General features: G+C 40.1%; 1 protein-coding gene and 1 long non-coding RNA gene across 4 annotated transcripts in view; one reads left to right on the top strand and one right to left on the bottom strand.

The window, feature by feature from the left end:
- The first annotated feature begins 2,315 nt into the window (after positions 1-2,315).
- LOC310744002 lies at positions 2,316-9,748 on the top strand. Its single transcript, XR_014539325.1, has 2 exons — positions 2,316-8,214; positions 8,333-9,748. It is a non-coding gene; the product is annotated as an uncharacterized lncRNA (long non-coding RNA).
- The window catches only part of SCAF11 (SR-related CTD associated factor 11), a 31,266-nt gene continuing 14,086 nt past the window's right edge, over positions 4,431-21,610 (bottom strand). The window contains exons 7-15 of one of the 3 annotated variants that reach the window (XM_083574312.1): positions 21,448-21,500; positions 20,842-20,948; positions 19,495-19,581; positions 18,560-18,666; positions 14,359-17,205; positions 13,079-13,422; positions 10,455-10,628; positions 8,593-8,712; positions 4,431-8,044 (exon numbers count right to left, since the gene is read on the bottom strand). In XM_083574312.1, the coding sequence (XP_083430438.1) occupies positions 7,916-8,044; positions 8,593-8,712; positions 10,455-10,628; positions 13,079-13,422; positions 14,359-17,205; positions 18,560-18,666; positions 19,495-19,581; positions 20,842-20,948; positions 21,448-21,500 (3,968 nt within the window). In that variant the 3' untranslated portion in view covers positions 4,431-7,915. Of the gene's footprint in view, positions 8,045-8,592; positions 8,713-10,406; positions 10,629-13,078; positions 13,423-14,358; positions 17,206-18,559; positions 18,667-19,494; positions 19,582-20,841; positions 20,949-21,447; positions 21,501-21,610 lie in introns of all 3 variants that reach the window. The other 2 variants (XM_083574311.1, XM_083574313.1) reach the window with 2 other exon arrangements.

Genomic DNA, 21,610 nt, shown 5'->3' on the forward strand with positions numbered 1-21,610 from the left:
ATTATATATGCAGTGTCCACGCTTGGAATATGGTGTACAGTGCTGGTTGTCTTGTCTCAAAAAGGATATTGTAGAGTTGGAAAATGTACAGAGAAAGGCAACCAAAATTTTCAAGTGGCTGGAGCAACTCCCCTATGAGGAAAGGTTACAGCATATAGGACTTTTTAGTGTAGGATAAAGACTTACCAATTTATATAGGACAAAATTTTTGGATGGTTTTCATTATTTACTCCCATCTTTTTAGAACCATTTCACTATACCACCTTAAGGTGCCTGGCAACAGCATTCCATTTTAACCAGGCCTTTGGTTGATTGACATTCAACACCCTTTTAAAATGGGTTGGGGAGGGTGGGAATTAATGGGTTGTTCCTTTTCTTATTTTTACTGTGTGTTTTTATGTTTTTATATTGTGAGTTTATCTTGTGAACCGCCCTGAAACGTGCAGGTATAGGGCGGAATAATCATAGTTTCTTCCTTCCCTCAGGTTTATTTTCCCCACCCCCAATATCATTGTGGCTGTGCTTTGGACAGTTGGAAATGCTTGGTGCCCAAATTTGAAATGAGCTTAACTTCCCTCCCACCCCACTCAGTGCTTCTGCTCTCGGTTCCTTCCTCTTTATGGTGATGGAAATAGTGCTTGATGGAAATAGTGTTTCCTGGATTGCTTCTAGATGTCTTCCACCACTATCTGTGCTGGTTGTACCTCCCCTAAAGGAGAAGGTTCGCAGCCTAAGCGCACTCCTGGATCTAGCCCTTCTGGTTGCTCAGCTGGGGAACTCCTTTTTCCAACTTCACCTAGTTAGCGGTGCGCTTGCCTAAGAAATCAAAATGAAGCCTCAGTTATTCATGGTCTAGTAACTTTCAGACTGCGTTTCGGTTGAGTGTTCCACCTGTGGCTGCCCATGAAACCCTCCAGACACTTCAGTTGGTCTAGGAAACGGCCGCTGCGTAAGGCCAGTAGAACAAGACAATGTTCGTACTTTATTCAGTTACAAGCATCATTGCTGTCCCATTTATGAGTTCAATTTGAGGCAATTTAAAGTTTTAAAGCCTCAAGGAGCCTTTGAACAGCTACCTCAGGCATAGTTCACCTCCTGTGCTGAGGTGTCTGAGACCTCGGCTGTGGCGCTCAGAAGATTCTGGAACATTCTCCTCATAAATGTGCCCCTGGACCAATTATTCCCTCCTCCCCTTCCAGCAAACAGTAAGACTTTTATTCCAGCATGCTGTTAGTCAAATTAGCGTGTGAACTGTCCACATTTTAATAAATTTGTTTTATTTGTAGTTTAGTGGCCTGCCTCGAGTACAGCTTCTTCGGAAAACTTGCCCAAACCTTATTGTGCTATAAAAATAATATGTTGTTTTCCTCTGATGATTCTTCAGGCGCTCATTATAGGGCTGAAGAAAACATGCAGTGAAAGGCTCCCTGTGTTATTTAGAAACCTAGAAAAAGCATTATAAACTGCCATGAGGAAGCTCCTCGACTACAAGAGCATCCTCACTACCCAAATTCACTCTCCACAAGTTTGAGGGCAACAATCCCCACTGTCCCCCTCATGAGGTAACAACCATTATTGGTAACACCTAAGAGATCTAGTAAAGTGTTTCTGACTGCAGGGAGGTTTCTGTGCTCATGAAACCAACATATTTGGAGACCTATTTCAGGCCTGTTCAAAGGTGTAAAGAGAAGCCTATTTGCCTGGGGACATAGGAGTGGGGGCCAGTTGCTGTTAAATTTAACACTAACTCACTGGCTCACCCTCATTGCATTGAGTTAGATGTGTGAGTATTTGTATGTGTGCATACATAACCGAAAACCTTTTAAAAAGTGTATCAAGTTCTTCCCCCTGCTTTCCTCACAATTTATTCTGTCTTTTCTAAATCACAATTTATTCTGTCTCTTTTAAATCAGCTTGCCTACTGTGTTTCCTCCCCTTCACAGATTCTCTATTTTAGCAGTTACTTTCGTATCTTTCAACTTTTATTTCCCAACTTTCAAGAAGTGCTGCTATCCGAGCTTCAACGCTATTATCCAGAGTTTTCTAACTGCCAGTACCTTATTTCCTTCCCACTCTTCTTTCCCGATATGTGTGATGTTTTGATCCGTGTCCCTTCTCTAATTGTGCTCTCCTTTAGTTATATGACTTTTTAAAGGGGCTTTTCTGCTGCTACGTCAGTCCCTCTCAGCAATTGGAGTGCTTCCCTCTGAGTGTTTTTTTCAGGATCGTGGCTCCTCATGCTGCATTTGCCTCTTATTTAGGGTGCTTCCAGACTCAACTGTTTCCAAGGTAAGATTCAGTCACATACTGGCAAATGCAGGTTGTGCTGCTACAGTTGGGTGGGAGGTCTTGTGCGACAAACCTCACCTTCTTCCCCCCACCGCCCCACCATAAAAATTGTACTTTCTTGTTTGCTGTGAGACATAAGAGAAAGATGCATGGGAAATCCTGGGAGTTGAGGAGGGAAACTATTGTGAACTCTGCCAGTGGACTCTGCATAAGGCCGAGTTAAGCAGCTTTCCCTGTAGCCTCAACTCAAAGTTGGTATTTACCCTTACAGCAGTCCTAAAACACTCATTTCTGATGCAGGCAGTTCAATTCCTGTGTGCCAGTATTGCTCAGCTAACCTTCAGGTAGGCCAAAGTTGTGATGTGTTGTCACAATGTAAGGCACACTGTCCTTTTAGCAGAGCATCCAATAACCACCACCACCCAGTAATATCTTTTATTGGTGAGCACCCTTTTAATTCTATTTCCTAAAGGAGTGGCCCCTGAGCTTTCCCCCTCATGAACCACTTGAAAATTGCCGGGGGGGCGGGGGACTTAATGATTTCTCTGGCTGCCGTAGCCATTGTAATTGCATAGAATTCAAATTGGAATACAAGAAACAAAAGCACTAAAAATGCAATTTAAAAACAATTCAGTGTGATAAGGTGTGTCATCTCCTGTATTTAACCATGAATTCACAGTCAGTTTGCAAACCTCTGTTCTAAAGAATATGTAATTTTTCTATCTGTTGAAGTGAATTTAAAAGTGGAACCTGGACATGGCATTATTATTTTCAAATACAGAGAACAGTGTATTGTACACAAACTTATATCACAAAGATCAGTTTGTACCAGCCCAATCAATGCTTAAAATATGTTCCATTTCCTCAAAGTTCCCACTTATATTTTACTCTTACTGAATAATACATTTTAGACACTTGTCTTACTTTGCAAAGATTGTATATGGCAGGCGGAACTTTATAGAGTATTATTTCTGTCTGAAGTCACACCTCAGCAACTAAATTCCTGAATCTTCAGAAGGGTACTTAATAAAATATATTTTACTTCAAAGTGTAATGTAAACTGTTATGCTATAATCCAGTGAAGAAAGTTGTGAAGAGAAGGCAAAAATATATCTAAAGCCTTTTATTGCTGCACATACTTAATTATTCTTAGGATATTTCAAAAGAATAGACAATTTCCACACCATTTTTTTAAGCTCATTCAACGTGTTTGTGTGTGTGTATATGCTTAGCAGCTGAAAGCCAGCATTATATAAGTGAGACTATACAACATACAAGTTGTAGAAGCTGAAATAACTTTTGTTAGGAAGCAGGTTGAATTGGGAAACAGTAGCAATAAAAAAATTCTCTCCATACACCTATTAATTGCTGTTCAGGTTTAAGCACTTTCAGCTAGAGACAGCCAACAGATTGAGACTTTTTAGCAGCTATGTTACAGAGGATCACTCAGCCTGATCACCATGTACTCTGGACTTTAAGAGGACTGATTAGAAAAAAGCTTAAGGATCCACTGGGTGAGAGAACCCACAGAGATCCCGTGATCAGAAACACTTAAAAGAGAAGGGAGTCCAAGATGGATGGGAGTTTAATCTTAAAGGTGAACTATTGAAGGCACAAATGCAGACAATTCCAACAAGAAAGAAAAGTGGGAGGCATCTACAGAAACCACTGTACAGTAGCTGCATAAAAAGCTTACAGATGAGCTGAGATTTAAGGGCAAGCGCAATAAATGGAAGGGGAAATTACAAAGGAACAGTATACAATTGCTCAACACCTACTTTGCCTCTGTCTTCACCCAAAAGAAAAGTGATGCCCAACCTGGTCATAACAGAATAAATGATCTAAGGAGGCAGCTCCAGCCCAAGATAGGAAAAGAGGTAGTAAGGAAACACCTAGCTACTTTAAATGAACTCAAATCTCCAGGGCATGAGGAGCTGCCCCTAAGTTTGCAGGTGTAGTATCAGAGCCTCTATATTTGACCATGCAGACTGGAGGCAGTCAAACATTGTCTGCATATTCGAAAAACGGAAAAGATGACCCAGGTAACTACCAAATGGTCAGCTTGACATTGATACCAGGAAAGTGTTGGGAAATAACTGGGAAATACCAACACAGGTTAAAAAGAGCCAGACTCCTTCCACTTAGTCAAAAGAATTTATTAGAAAATATTCTGAACTACATAAAACTCTTTAGAATATTGTTTCAGTAGACTTTTATTCCAGCCTTATGCTACAGACATCACACAGCCTGGACTTAAATCAGCCACTGTGCTCCTGATTTGTTTTTTTGTTTTTTTATTTTTGTAAAAAAAGAAAAAGACATATTTAAGCCACATGCACACGGAAAGACTGGATGGAGTGCTCAGTGCACCTGCCGCTCCCCCTTAATACAATTTCATGATGTTCTAATCAATTTTCTCACAGTAATTTCAGTCCATTGGGTTTGCTTCTGCATTATTGAAACTCTTGAAAAACGACAACACCAAGAGATTAACAAGATATCAGTCAGCAGCTACAGGCCTACAGAACTCTCTCTTGAAGGCTGACCCTACGCATCTCCACTCAAGCTCTTTCTGAATTAGTTCAATGGGCCTTACTCCCCTGTAAGTGTGTGTAGGATTGCAGCCTTAATGTAACAAAGAAATGCCCGTGCATCTAAGAGCACATGTTTTCTCAAGTGTCTTCAGATGAAAGCAAGCCTGGCTGGTTTTCCCAGAGCAACAGAATCGGCAGGCCATTCCAGTTATGCATGCGCTTCACACCAGTGGGTAAGTAGCACTTCATTTCAGCACTGGCACACCAGTCACTGGGGGGTGGGCGAGGCCAGATGCAGTCAGTTTGCCTGCAGTCAACCAAGTGACTGGCACCATAAATGCTTAGAGCACTAACACAACAATCAGAGCTATGGTTCCAGTTGCTCATCCAGCCACGGGATACACTCTAAGCCACACAACACCCTTCTGCACATACAGTGCCTAATCCAACTGATGAGTACTTTCTTAGAATCACATAATTGTTGGGTTGGGTCATCTAGTCCAATCCCATTCTGATCTTGTGGGATCAGAATACCTATATAGGTGATGCTTGGCATTTTTGAACACATAATTTAAAGGCCTGCATATCTTGAGATGCCGTTTTTAAATATTGGTGTAAACCAGGGCAGGGGAACTTGTGACTCTCCAGATATTGGACAACAACTCCCGTTCGGCCCAGGCAGCATGGCCAATGCTAAGGGGCCATGGGACTTGTAGTCCAACAATCTGTGAAGGGCCACAGGTTCATCAGCCCTGACGCAGATGGAGGCTGAACACATACTAGTCAATATTCTTCATTGGGACTGGAAATACAGCAAATACAGGTTTCGCCGTAACTCTGCCTCTGTTGTGCTGCAGAAGTATTAGAACAGAAATATTAAACAAATTCCCTAAGTATGTGGAAGGCGTATCAAACCTTCATGCCATGAAGTTACTCTTAAGAAAAACAGTTCCTGAGGGAACGATATGGCTCAGTGCAGATAACGTGCAGTCTCTCTACCATTGTTAAAGCTGGCAATGCCTCAGGCTCAGACTTTCCCTCCTTCCTACCCCTCCTTCTCCTTCCCAGCACTAACTCTGGCTATTGTTATATCTGCACCAAGTTAGTTAGCCATGGTTAGAAGGAGGTTTCAAATCTCTGGTTGGAAGCAAATCACATTTAGCAATGTATTTGGTGCATACCAAATGGAACCTCATTAGCACTGCAAAATGGGAAGCCTTCAAGTCTGAAGGGGGAAAGGTGGAGAGAAGCGAAAGTTGAGCTCAACCAATATCAGGCAATGTTACATCTGCACCAGGCTGGTATACAGCAGAGAGATATGCACTCCCACCCCATCTTCAATAATTGAGAGAATGCAGTAAGCATAAATACATATGGTGTGATTACATAAATGGTAGGGTACAATTTGCTACAGGAGATGTTTTTGTCTCCTCCAAAAAGTGCTAGCCAGTCTGGGCTGAAAGATCATTGGAATATCTACTAGTCTAACACAAACTCTACAGCATAGTGTTTGACTGTTTTTTTTAAAAAAAGGAAGGGGAAATATTCACACTAAAAAGATTCCACAAGATAAATATTATCTTTAGTTACACACAAAATACAGGCAAACAAGTCCTTGTCTGAAAAATAAAGTGAACTAACTCTTTACACAGCTGTGCTCCATATTCCTTTCACTCAGCCCTGGGTTTTCCTTAGTTTGCCACCAGTGAGAAGGCTCTCAGGAACACATGGCTAAATGGTTTGAATCATCAGCTGTGTGCCACATGTGGTACACACCACAGCCGCTACCATGAAACCCTGGGAGGATTAACTGCACTGTAATAGCACTTTGCTTCAAAGCATTATTAAACCAAGGCCCCTTTAGTTTCCTTAACTTTTCATTTCTGTTGAAGGAGCTAGTGGTAACTTCTCTACACTTTGGAAAAATCAATGCCAAGTCCAACCAAGCCATTTCAGGTAGAAGTGCATTATGCTTACTAATGCCCTATCTAGCAATTGCACTACCTTCACCACCATGCATCATGTAACACTTTAAAGATCAACTCAAATAAAAGACTAGGCCTCATGCATTATACTAGTGGGAGGTCAGAATGGAAAGAGCATGGGAAACTATTATGCAGCCTTCATCATGACACAATTTTTGTTATATTTGGCTTTTACTTCTCAGGCCTACTACAAGCAGCTGCTTACAGTAGACCAAAACTGACAGTGGTATGCCACAGGTAGTGTTGACTAAGGCTATTGGTTACATAATCCACCTCTAATAGCAAGCAGAACGTTTTTCCTCAAGGTGATGGGAGATAAAAAGACAAAACTGAAGTTAGGCAATTAGGGCCCATATACAAAAATCAAGCACAGAATATCTTTTAAACTCACAGGACGACTCAAAGGTCATTTCCCAAAACTTGTTTGAGGATGAAGCAGTGGTTTTGGTTGCCTGCACCATGCCTTTTAGAACTTTTATTTCATCTAACAACTCAAAACAAGAACTAAAAAGCCACAAAACAACAAGCAGCATAGCCTTTATTTGGTGTTACAATAGGAAAATGATGCCCAAATTTCTGGGCAACAAATTTTACTTCTGTAGATTTTTTTGTGAGTTGTTCTATTCACAAAGAGTGTGCTTTTTAAACACACATTTTGAGCCTGTAAATCAAGGCAAAACACTTTATTTAATTGGAATTGAAGGGGGGGCATTGGCAGGAGGATTAAAGAAAAATCTGCCTTGAATTTTTCCCCTGACTGATTTACATATATTGTACATATCTGTCCAAGTCACTGTATTTTGACAAACATCTGTGTTTATACACTACTGTTTGAACCAAAATGCTGTACATGTGGCATTCAACACAATTGTATATTACTAATAAGAGGGGCACTCTCCTTTATTCCTTTTAGTTTCTCTTTACATATCCTTTCCAAAAAGGATAAAGAAGTTGCAGCATTGATCTATATTTATTTATAACAAAACATTATACACTATATCGAAAAATAATTTTATCAAAATCATATTTCAACCCACTATTTTTAGTTAATAGTCCATGTCAAAATTGCACTTTACAGACATTTCGATGGCATATTCCAGCCTGCGCTCATTTCCTTTCCGCAAAAACTGCCTCGTCTGGATTTTTCTTCCGCGAATGTTTGTATTTGTCCACATAAGCTTTTACCAAATTAGCCACTTTTGCAGAATTAACTTCCCCACTCTTGCTATGACAGACCTACATGAAAATAGAACACACAACCTTTAAGTTAACTGGCACCAACCATACCACTTAATATCACACCAAAAGTGAGTAATTATTGGGACATACGATCTCAATAAACTACCCTTGTAAGGCGTATCTGGTGGGGAGTAAGCTTCATCATGCCTTTCTAGTTTCCCAGGGGAGTAGGAAAATATCCCCACCTCCACCCTAATGGCCATCAGTTAAGCAAGAACAATTTTTTATGTTCTAAAAGCAGGCTGGCAATAAAGGTTTCAGTTGGGGCAGGAGACACACTGCAAGCTGAATAAAATATTGAGTCCGCACTCTCTCCATAGCCTATTATCATGTTCACTAAGAATTGTTCAAGATTGTACAACAAGACTAGCTTAAATTATAACTACTTATTTCACCTCCATTAACAAACCCCTGTGTGAACTATTCTCCAGAGCAATAAGCCTGTCACTTAGCCTCACCTCTTTGCCTCCTCTGTTCAACAGGTTTCAAGGTTAGAAGAATGCAGACTGCTAAATGCTGTCTGATATTAATAGTGTATCACTTACTTTATCTACAGCTTTTCTCACAATTTCTTTATATTCTTCTTTAGTAATATCTTTATTTTGATAGAAAGGCTTAATAGCCAGCTTCACTTCTTGCGCAGCTCTTTCTTGAATTTGCAGTTTCTAGAAAAATTAGGATAAAGAGTGTTACACTTAGGAAAAAGGCACACAAACCAGCATTTTTGATATAACTGTTAAGATGAAGAACAGGAAAGCTTGCCCCAATTTTGTGATACTATGGTTGGTCCCAAAACCTATTGCTCAACTAAGGATTTTAGGGTTTCTTTGTTTTTTAATGAACCAACATGGCTACTTTTGCTTTTAACATGTGTACCAATGCAAACATACTACCTTTTGATTTACAAGTGAGTTTTATTGACACTACAAAACCAATGGAACCTCTAGTTTTATTCATCTAAGGATTATCAGATAGGCGAGTTCAATAAAGCATTGCTAGCTGTCTACAAGGCTTGTAAACAGCCACCCAATAACAGCTGCCTTTAAGCAACCAGGCAAGGAAACTTTCACAACATTTGGATCTTTCGTTCCTCTTTTAATAAAAAAATAACTAGCGCTTGTATGGATTGGGAAGTAAAGATGTGAAGGCCAGGAAAAAGAAAACCCAATGGAAAACTTTTCGCTATGGGGGGACTCTGAAAAAGCTTTAAATATTGTTCAAAGATTTTATTTTTCGACTTGAGAAAGTCTACAACGATCAAACCCAAGAGGCACTTCTGCACCTAGAGGGTGCTACCACCTTCCTGAGAGGAGTATTCAAGACCTTGTTGCTTGTGAATTGTTGCTTGCCTTCTTCTGGTCACCTATGGTCTAGAATGGAGATACCAGAAGCATCCAGATTCACCTGTCCTTTTGATCTGGTGCCTCCTTTGTGGTCAATCTTTTCACCTCTCCCCTGAAACACTCTACTTTAATTGCCACCAACTGAAAAACAAGCAAGTTGCTGCCCTGCCTTGATGCGGAATACAAAGGTCAGAAGCAAAAGCCTCACAGAAATAATCTGGGTGAGAAGAGAACTTTAATCAAGACCCACAGAAGAAAGTGGACTACAACTGGGTATGTTTGCAGTTTTGTTTGCACAAAACTGAGGTGTTTATAGTTTTAAATTTCATAGATATGCCAAATAAGACATAGACATATATATATATATATATATATATATATATATATATATAATAAAAAAATTGTCCAGTAGCACATTAGAAACCAACTAAGTTTGTCCTTGGTATGAGCTTTCGTGTGCCTGCACACTTTTTCAGTATCTGTATATAGTATCTGAAGAAGTGTGCATGCACATGAAAGCTCATACCAAGAACAAATTTAGTTGGTCCCTAAGGTGATACTGGACATTTTTTTATTTTTTTAAATATATTTTTACTGCATCAGACCAACATGGCTACCTAGCTGAATCTAAAACCAAATAAGACAGTTTTATATTTCAAGTTTCAAAAAAATCTGTTTTATGTTGTTAAAACAGTAAATAAGTTCATGTTTGACTATTGTATATAATGTATATATACACCCTTTGTATCCCTCCCCCCTTCAAATTGGTAAGTTTTCCCACGGCTTCAACATTTCCAAATATTTGACATCTCTAATGAGGTGGAATGAATTTATTTGCAAGGTCAGTCTATAATTTCCCCCCCAGAAGAAACCTTATGATTTCTTAGGAAGCTAAAAAGATGATATAAATGGAAGGTGAAATATGACATCCTCTCCATTTCTTTAGGGTAAATAATTATTTCTCTCCAATTTTAGCATTGCAGAATTATGCACATTGCTCTTGGCTTTGAACTTGCCTGGTCTTTCTTCGAGCTATCTGCGCTGGCTTCCACCGTTACACTTACTTTGCTTTCAGCCAATTTTACAGCGGCATTAGAGGATTTGATGTTACTTGACGATGTTGCATTACCAGAACTTGGTCCCTGAACCGTTTCCACACTTCCCAGAGCAGCTGCTGTTGGAGCAGGCAAGAGGGTTGTACTCATGTTGTTGGCAACATGGGAAGTACTAGGAATAGCCTGTTTTAAAAAGTTATCAGAAGTTAATATGTTAACTGGTTGCATCCAACGCTCCTGCCCTGAACCTTTAGTTCTTGGGTGTTTCTAACATTTCTGAGAGATAGTTAATAGGTGGAAAGAGATCGTTCAGCTCAGCTGAGGCTAGCCTTAACTACAGAATCCATCCTATATGTGACACTGACCATTTCCCCTTTCTCTGCAACCCAATAGTCTTAGTAACATGGCAATTTGTGTGAAAACACAGTCTAAGGGGTTTTTCTGCAGACTGGAAAGGGGGAAAAACAACAGTCTGCAGATAGAGAGACTGAACTCCTGTGCATCATGTAAGAAGGAAACCTATGCATTTGCCAGCTAGGATAGAAGCCAAAGCTCACCACCCAGGACAGGTATAAAGACAGAAGGAACCAGTGAGAAGGCAGCCTCTCAGTGATCTACTGACAGCTGGATGGAGAGCCCATGAAACCACCACAGCAATCCACAGAAGAATAGGCGGCCATAAACCTAGGAATGCAAACTTTTATTCCAACCAGTAATAGATGGAAGTCCTTCATTCTGGCTTTGCACTTGGATCAGGCAGTTGTGATAAAAATATGAGCGCTGCCCAACTATTATATGGAGCAAGCAGTGCACAAGAAGTGTACACACTTGAGTCTGCTTCCTTCAGTAGCAGTGATTTGCAATCCTGCTCTGGTTCACTTCAGATACCATACTTGGGGAATGGCAATGGAAGAATGAGAAAGCGTCCAGGACAGAAGCAGGGGGAGCAGATTCCAAAAGTAGCCAATTACAGCAGCAAACATTTCACAAGGTGCTATCTGTTGAGCAAATGTAGAGGCCCTTTTCTGAGAAGCACTTCAGAATAGGTACTTGTAATTTAACAGAGATGTGGCAGCCGAGCAAGATCTTGACAAAAGCTCCCCTCCCAGGCATATTGCTTTATAGTCAGGAGTGGCTAATCTGTGTTCCTGGACTACAACTCCCATCTTCCCTGACCATTGGCCTTGCTAGCTGGGGTTGATGCATCCATCATCTCGAGGGATATGGGTTCCCCATTCTCCTGCTTCATATCATCCAAAGACAGACTATTCATCCACCATGAAAGAACAACAAACACTGGACTTCACATGAATGTTTTCTTCAGTTGTGGAAGGAAGTCTAACCCACCCTAGTCTCACAAGGATATGGAGAATTACAACAGGTTTAGATGTGGAGTGCAGGCTGGGCAACTCTTCTGTGTTCTCTGAGTCAGGGCTTCCCAATGAGGTCCCTCTTCACCCCGACCCCACAATTCCCTCTTCATTAAGACATTGTTTCAGTGTTGGTTTTGTTTCAATTTGATTAAGCTTTCTGGAATTGAACCCGATTAACATTCTGATTATGATGCGAAGGGCACCCCACCCAAGCCAGGAATATTAACCTAAAGCAGACCTCTTCAAAGTAATGACAAATTGATCACCACAAAGAATGACCAATATTCTCATGTTCCTTTTTATAAGTAGGGTATATCAAAGGAGATGTAAATGAATTTAACAATGAAGATTATCACTTCCATATAAAGACACCAACAAAAATGTATTTCTTGGAACAGGACTTGAGTGAACGCACACATATGGGATTGGCTTTTATCCTGCGGATTTTAGTCTTTTGTGAACAATTTCTGTTGCTGTCCTCCCCCCGCTCCTCAAACCATCTGTGTATGAATTTACTGCCAATGAATTTTTTCACAATGGGGAAACAAATTCACCAGACTACATACAAGCTTTTTAAAAATAATATGAACTAGGCCAAATTCATACATTATCATTGTTGCAAAGTCATTGTATCCACACTGCTGGGGACTCTGCTCTGAAACAGCGATGTCTGTAACGAGCAACCAGGTGGGTTGGGCAGATTACCAAGGTGTTATGTTTCCACAGCAGGGCAGGCACCTAACCTGGGAGCAGTTCTTGCTCATGTGGAAACTCATAAACCATCACCCTATCCCGCTACAGATGCGTATCACATGGCATGACAGCCACACAACAGTATGCACGAACAGGGCCAAAAACTGAAGCTCCTCTTTCTCCTCTCTTCATTTTGTATAAATAATGTATAAAGCAATACTTTCCGCATTAGAATGACGGAAGAGAAATGTTAACTAACAAAGGATAAGTGTTAACTGGGGATATTTTATGGCTTAAGATGAGGGCCATCCTGAACAATTGTGGATGGTGTACAGGGTGAAAGAGGGGACAGCTTATTTTCCTTCCATGGGCTTCCTAAAGAATGATTCAAGCCAATTTCCCCCCCTTCCCAATGGGCTTCCGAGTCAATCTAATTGCAGCATTAAATTGTTTAAGGAAAACTTCCACCCAAATGCATAAAATTCACATAAAACAAGAACTGAACCCTATTCCAAAAGTCAGTTTTAAAACTACATTTATTTATTTTTTTACAACCAAAGGATATACCTGCAACGGCTTTCCATCCAGTTGGGAAGCAACATAGTTAACTTGCTGGGATGGTGGTGGAGGTGGTGGTGGTGGAGGTGGTCCCTGAGACACATTGGCTGAAGCTGCTACCTGCACAAGAGGCACTCCTGTATGAAGATGCATGGGCACCGGTGGAGGAAGGCTAAATGGATTGTGCTGAATGTTCACAATAGGACCAGGAACGCTCATTGGATATGGGAAGATATTCATTGACTGATGTTGCGTATTTACGGGTGTCATTACATTCATCTGTGGCTGCAGCACGTTTATGGGTAGTTGAGAACTTTCGCCTTGTTGGCTGGCTTGGTCTTTGAAGTTTGGATCTATCAGACGGGGGAAAGACATTTTGAAAACATGTAGTTCCATAAAGCATTACAAAAAACAGAGCACAGTGGAGGGCATGCAGTCAATACATGGTATCTAATATCATCTTAAATCTGGAACCCAGATTTCTCTCTCTCTGTCTCCCAAAAAGAGCACACGTGGTCTTGTTATTTTACATGCTCTTGTTTTGCTGTCTCTGCAATGTAGGCTAAAATATGGGACTACAGAGTTGAATGGATCTAAGTCCAAGGCCACCTAGCATACTGTTCCAGAAGCTCTCTAGCCCTCTAGAGCAGTTTTCAGGAAAAGAAAGCAGAGGAGGCTGAAGGGAAGGTCAATCAGTGAAAAATCGTCTCTCACTGATTTTCAGGAGCATCCTTTTGATGAGTGGAACAGCACTCTTGATATATTAGGATCCAATCCATTGTTTACTTTGCTAAACAGTTATGGAGGGATATCTGGTATGTCAAATACAATCCTCATAGACATTCACTTAACATACAATAAAGGGTTCTCTTAAAAGTATTATTTTGTGCGCCACATAAATACTTTTCCACAGAGCTGTACTGAGCGGATACATTCCAGCCACATTATTATCCACTGTATAGCACGAAGAGTTAAAAAATTTTACCACAGATTTTTGAATAGATGTACTGAAGCTTTAAGGGCACCAAAAAAATCAAAGTTTTATTCAACATTAAATGAGAAGCATGTGTGCTATAGTGGGTGAACAGGAAAGTGGAACATACCCCATTTTGAAGGCTTCGCCATTTCAGCAAGGCTGTGATTATTTAAGTTGGGACCGTTGCACAGAAGCTAAAGTTAACCATCCCCTGTCTAGCATTCTTAGATATTTTTTTTTAAAAAAGGAGGGACTGTCTGCCCGCTCTATCCCAAACCAGTGATTTATGCGTTAATATGGGGAAAATAAATACCTTGCTCAGGTGCTACTTCTTCTGGCTTTGTCCACGCAGATTGTGGGCTTGACGAATTTCTTCCTCTTCTGGAATAATAATTCTGTACGTCTGCTGGTAAAGTCTTCCTCACAGCCCAGCTTGATGCAGAAGTCCACCCAGACCTATCAGCAGGTGTATCGAAAGAGAAGTCTTGCTCCATCTTACGTTTGTATGGTTGGTGCTCTGGAAACCTTGAACTTTCAATTCCGGAACTATTTGCATTCCCCGAGTGTGGCTTCTTAGTTTGCCAGCGGTTTTCACTCTGGTCTCCATATGTAAAGCCACCTCTGCCACGGCCACCTCTGCCACGGCCACCTCTGCTGCGATTTGAATTCCAACCTGATCCAAAGCTTCTGTTCCATGGAGGTCCTGAATCATTTTGCCTATTTTCATCCCACGGTTGATTTTTAAAATTGTCCCTCTCTCTGTTCCTTGTTTCGGGAACAGAATTTATCCTTTCCATAACCCAGTCTGGATAATCTTTCCTATACTGGTCAGAATAAGATTGCTTGTCGGCATCTTTGCTTGAACTGTCCCTCTCTCTTTTCATACCCTCTGTCTGCTTCTCTTGCTCATTTCTTTTATATCTGTCATTTCCTCTGGGACTTCTCCAGCTATCATTTGTCCACCGTTCTTTCCACCTGGGAGGTGAATAGCCATCCCTCTCATTTCTAGGGAATGAAGGGCCTTTGCTTCTTGTCCTTGATCTTGACCTAGATCGAGACCTTGATCGTGATTGTGACCATCTCCTCCTACTCTTCTCTCTTTCATGATCTCTTCTTTGCCCATCTTTTTCACTATCTCTATCCCTACTTTGAGATCGGCATTTGTGCCTTGGAGAGGATTCCTTAGCTCGTGTCCGAGAAGATCGCCTTCCTTCCCTGAGAGAATCCCTTTTTGGAGAAGACGACGGTGACCTCTTCCCTTCTCTCGTAAGATCCCTCTTTGGAGACTGGGACATAGATCTTTTCCCTTCCTTCAGAGTTTCTCTTTTAGGAGAACAGGATGGGGATCTCTTCTCTTCTCTTGGAGGATCTCGTTTCGGAGACTGTGATAGAGATCTTCGCCGTTCTTTGGAAACATCCCTTTTAGGAGATCGAGACATCCTGCTTTCAGCCACAATCTCCCTCTTGGGAGATGGAGACTGAGATCTTTTCCCCTCTCTTTTGGCTGGTGACCAAGTTGTTGATGGAGAATGAAATCTTGATCTTCTAGTCCTAGTCTTTTTATCTTTTTTAAGTTCTGCGGAGGATTCTGTTTCTTCCTTCTTGTCAGAAGAGCTCAAAAGGGATACCGAGTTTTCAGTTTCATGGGAAAAGGAGGTTGCCTCTTGCTCTACACTACCACTCATTAGTGGCTGGTCTATCCGAGATTCATTCTGATCACTGCTAAATGAGTCACACTCCATAGCTACTATTTCATTATTGTCTTCGCTAAAATGTTTAAGGTCTTCCAACTTAGGTGATGAACTGGTTCTAGAATCTTCTCTAGCCTCTTCTAAAATCTGATTGAATGTATTCTCTGAAGAAATTGTAATTAATAAATCATTATCTTTTTCATTCTCTGTGGGTACACAGACTTCTTTTTCGACAGTGTTCATACCTTCCATTTCCAATGGCACTGGAAGCTGCTGTAACGTGCTTGTGGTATTTTCCAATGGCTCCTTGACTACTGCCTCAAATCCCATTTCTTCTGGTGATTTATCCTCAGAAGAATGAGGAGCTAATGTCTTCTCGGGCATTTCCTTTTCATGCCTCTCCAACATCTCATCTACTATTGCTACAGATTCTGACTCGCCAAACAATTCATTTCTTGGACTAGGCACAGGCTCATCTGCTACAGACAAAGGTTCAAGGTCTCCCGGGAATTCATTTCTAGAATCAGGCGCTGGCTCATCTTCTATTGCCACAGATTCGGTTGCACCTAGCAACTCATTTTCAGGATCAGCCAACATATCATCTGATATTGCCACACTTTCGACTTTCTCCAGGATTTCATTCCCGGGACTGTCCAAAGGCTGATCTGCTGTTGCCATGGGTTCCAATTTCTCCGGCAATTCATTCATAGGACTGCCTAATTCCTGAGGCTCATGAGTAAGTGTTCCTGTATCATTGCAGGCATCTTCTCTAGAAGCACTATAAATTTTATCTACTTCTTCAGCAGCAGGACATCCATTATTTTCAAACTCAGTGTCTTCCTTTACTTCACATTTTTCAGTGTCTCCCTCTAGGGTGAGCAAAGGAGGATCCTGAACACAGGAACCAGTGTCTAAAGTAGCCTGCCCTTCACCAGCATCTCCTGTAGGATCTTCCTGACATGTCACACAGTCCTTGGAATTTTCCAAGCCATTAGCAGACTCTGTTTCTACATCATTTTTGTGACTCAGGTCAGTGGCAGTATTTTCACTGTCGGATAGATTGCTTTTATCTAGTACTGTTGTTACCTCTGTCTCAGATTCATCGTCTAATAGGTCACTAGAGGGTTTTCCATAACGTCCAGAACTTCTGAGCTTCTTTTTAACCACAGGTTCCTTCTGCTTAGCTCCTCTTTTAGCCTTCCGCTTTGGAGGTAGTTTCTCAGATTCTGCAGAAGCAGCATTCATAAATGAGCTACCATCGCCACTGGCCTCACATCCGGAATTGCTGGATTTTGGTGAACTCTGAGACTGACTCGAGGTTTCAGTTTTAGCATTCCGGGCAGATCTTCTTCTAGGTGTAGTATCTGAAACCTTCCTTCTTGTTCCTCTTGTGCCAGCTGCACCAGAAGTTTGTTTTTTCTCTTCTCCTTCCTGGACATATGTAACAACATGCCCCTTTTCTGAAGACTCTAATATATATGTATTAAAGGAAGAGGAGGAAAGAATGTTTAATGTACCGAGGTAAGGTGAATGCAAACATTACTTATTTTAGAAATGTCCACATTTAATTCAGTATTTGCCTCTTTGGCTAGGCTTTTTCTTTATTCTGGGGCTACTGCCATTTCATAAAGAGCCAATTTGCCTGTTATGTCTTATTTTATAGTGTATTCTTTCAAATAAATTAACTGAGATCAAATTTCTAAATTAGCATACTTTATGTACAAAGCACCAAGAACACTAGCTTGGCTGCTGCTCACTATCTGAGCAATCTTCACACATGAATCACTCCAAGCTTGCAGTTTGTCCATCCCTGTACATCCATGCATTGGCAAAGACCCATCTGCTATGTGATTGCTGCAGCTAAGCCTATGCCAACATGTGCATGGCAGGAGCTGGAGCCAGCAGCATTGCCCCTGGTATTAATGTGCTTCAGGTGTGAAGGCGTCTCTACTCCCTTAGAAATCTATTCTCCCTTTTTGCCCTTGTATTCTCACCCCAAATGCTCATTGTCCCATTTCTGCCCCATTCTCTAAAGCCTAAAATAAAATGGGCTTCTTCTATGAAGCCATAAACTCTCAGGTCCCCACCCTTAAACAGAATGAAGCTCAAATATGTGCAGAATCATTCATCAATTTGTGTCATCCCTAAATCCTATATTCCTATTCTAGTTCATAGAATCACTATGAACAGGAAAAAGTGGGATAGACTGAGGAACACTGTGCAGACACACTACCTCAAAAGAACTTATGATTCCTCAAAATAACTTCTATGTGCAACGCACAGATATGTATTCTGTATATTCCTAGTAGGGAAAATGTTTTATGAAGCAGGAATTCTGTTTAAGATAATAAAATAAACAGAAATCTATACATCTATTGAAAAGAACTAGATAGCTCAAGTCCCTCTGAACTGCAAGTATCTATTTGTTCAGCAGGATAACCTCAAAAAGATTAGATTTTATAGGCATGCTTAGAATGACTTAATTTAGGATCTGTTCAGCCCTAGCTTATCTGCATGGAAATGTTATAACCTCCAGTGAAATAATTTCTATAACCTGGGGCATGGTAGAGAGAGAAAATAAGAGAAGAAATTAGGGCCTGCACATTCTACCTTAGCCACCTCCCATATTATGTTAAAAAACCAACTTTACATCTGAACATTCTTTAGACATTTCAAAATATTTTGTGTTTTACTTCGCGCCAATGTGACAATTAACTCTTAAAATGTATATTTAAATAGGGAAAATCATATAATATAGTTGGAGGAATTAATGAAAATGTTGCTTTATATGAACTATAAATAAAACTTACAAAAAAAATTTACCAAAGTTTTCCAAAGGCGAAGAACTTCTCAAAAAAAGAGTTCCCACTACAGCAGTGGAAACCAGACAGCAGGTTGTCATCTCTGTTTCACAGCCCATGGAAGGTACTCTGTAAAAATTAACCCACATAAAAACAAGAGTTACAGAAAGAATCCTACCGGGGGGTGGGGTGGGAATCACATAAGGCCATATAGAAACACATTGTATCCATTGGATAAATAGTAATGAAAAGCACATGAAGGATTGAGACTCCCTTCTTGGATTTAAAGTTTGTTATCTTGGCCAAAGTCCTTTTAGGCTTAGATAATTTGGACTCCCCTAAAAGGTCTGAAGTGGAATAGGAAAAAAGAAAATGCTTTGGCTTTCCAAAATGAAATCTATATGTATATTACTAGCTTTTTAATCACCTGGATTATGAATTTTCCTGTAAGTATCATTGTCCCAAATATTCATTAATGTTAGGTTTATGCATTACAAATCAAAAAAATAAAAATATAACCAGATTTAAGTGCAAAAACACTCTTATTACTGCATTCCTCTTATTATGAGCAATATGATGATCCTAAGTTTTAAGCATTCTGAATGCAAAACAAGAAGCCAGACAAACCCTTTGCTTAACTGAGGTTCTATCGATTCAGAATAGTAGACAGAACCAAACTATTATATAGCAAAGCACATTTTAATATAATTATAAATTAAATTTGTTTACCGCCTTTCATCCGAAGATCACAGGGCGGTTCACAACATAAAATATAAGTATTTTATTTTGTGCAGTCATATGTAAATAAAAAAAAACCCCACACAATTTCAAATACTATTGAAAGTTTATCTTAACCCAGTTGTTATTGTTCTTTAGATATTGTGACTGTAGCTTCACTAGTGACAAACTGCATTTAAAAACAAAACAAAACAGTTCTTAACCAGTTGGTTGCTTTACCTTGCCATACTAGCTAGTACAGAACATGACAACTCCAGCTCTCTTCTCTTATGCCCGATCATTGTGTCAATTTTGCTGATCTCTATACTGGAACATAAATTTGAAATAAATTTTAGGGCCTTGATGTGCAGCTTAACAAGGTGGCAGATAGATTTAAGATACAACTGTGCACTTATTTCCAGAATGGAAAATGATAATTGACATACATGTACACTTTATATTAATTCTCCATAACGCTTAATAGTCTCACAAAGTGGGTGGGTCAGTATTATCCTTATGCAGCAGATGAATGGGTTGAGGTACAGATACTGGTCTCATTCAGATAAAGAAAACTGCAGCAGAGTTGAACAGTACAAGGACAAACTGATCTATCTGAAGACTCATGTGCTTCCTTCCTCCAGCCTGCCACCACCCATCTCTTGCGCTGGCACAGCAGTAAGGAAGACTTCAGAAGTTTCTGTTTCCATTTTAAATAAAATGCAGCTTGTTGCAGTATTTAAACCCCAAAGTGCAGTTAATCTTAACTATAGTCCATTAAAACAAGCCCGTTCATTAAGTCCATTTTAACCATAGTTCATGAAGCTGCCTTGTTTCAAATGACCACAGATAAGATTAACTACTGCTTAGGCTTCAAACACACTGAACTGCAGTCACTCTTAAATAAGAAGCCTCCTATCTTGCCCTTGATGCCACACTGTAAGAGAAGGAAGAGGGAGCATACAACCCCTAGTCTGATATACAATCCAATACAATGGTTTAGCATAATGACAAAACACAGCCACTGGCTTCCTTAGGTCGCCTAAAGTGCTCAAGGGAGATGTAATATTTGAATTGGGTCTCAGCTCATACACAAAGCTGCAACACTACATGGCAACATGACAACAGCATATTAGGAGAGGAAAGGCCGTAGCTCAGTGGTACTGATCATGCTTTACATGTCAAAGGTCCCAGGTTCAATCCCTGGTATCTATAGGCCAGGAAGAACTGCAACCTTGGAGAGACACTACCAATCAGGGTTGACAATGCTGAATGAGATGGAACAAAAGGTCTAACTCACTGTAGGCTCTACGTTCCAAGGAGAACAGATACAAAAGCCATTTAAACCCTACAGAGATAGACTTTCAGATTTTAAAAATTGCTCTAGAATATTTGCAAAGATAATATTGGGAGATTAGGGCTCAATTACATATTTCTCTTTTTTTGCTGGAGTAGATCCTACTACAGTGGTTTTATATGCGAGGAAAAAAAGTTAATCTAGATTTACCATTTTCCCAGGAAGTCAAGTGAGTCATATTAACATTTTACAGTATTACAATAGTATTTGTGAACAATAGATTCAATACTGACCATTCATTTTGGTAATTAGGAGATTCTCCATTGAAGCTACTATTAGAAGAAAATCTACCACAGAAGTTACTTCTGAGAAATCTGCTTGAGCAGGTTTGTCTTCTGGGCTACAAAATAAAGTTTTAAATGTAAAACACTGTGGTAACCTCTGCATCCAATATTCATAAAACAAAAAAGCGTTCCAGATGTAAGAAGATTTGAAAGAAGATTTATATTCTAGTCATATAACTGCAGAAGCCATCTAAACTGCACTGAGACACGGGCAGAAATATATTCATGCAACACATTTCACAAGGTCTTGAAACTCACTTTCACTGCTAGGTCTACAAACTAGGATGGCGTGGCAGGGAAGGACTCAGAGGTAGAGGAGACACTTTGCATTTAGAAAGTCCTTAAATTATTTTCATTGTAATTAGGCACCTCAAACAAATTATCTCGGCACAGACTTTAAAAGGTTAGGTAGCAGGTGATGGGAAAGATCTCTGCCTAAGACTCTGGAGACCCCCAGTTTGTACTGTCATTGCACAAACTTGAGGGAAAGCCGCCTTAAACAAAAATGTATTCAGTAACTTTTAGTCCTTTAAACATAAAAGTAATTGAACAAACCTTATTTTTCTTCATAGAAATAGAACTTTTATCTTCTTCTTTGTTTGAAGAACCTTTATAATGGTTAAAAAATGCACAATCTCACTTTAATCTGATAATCATTAGCATTAAGGCAATTAGACGTAGATTAAATTTCATTTTAAATGTAAGAATTTCACAAACA

The sequence above is a fragment of the Podarcis filfolensis genome, assembly GCF_964270895.1.
Source record: "Podarcis filfolensis genome assembly, chromosome: 10".
Classification (NCBI taxonomy): domain Eukaryota; kingdom Metazoa; phylum Chordata; class Lepidosauria; order Squamata; family Lacertidae; genus Podarcis; species Podarcis filfolensis.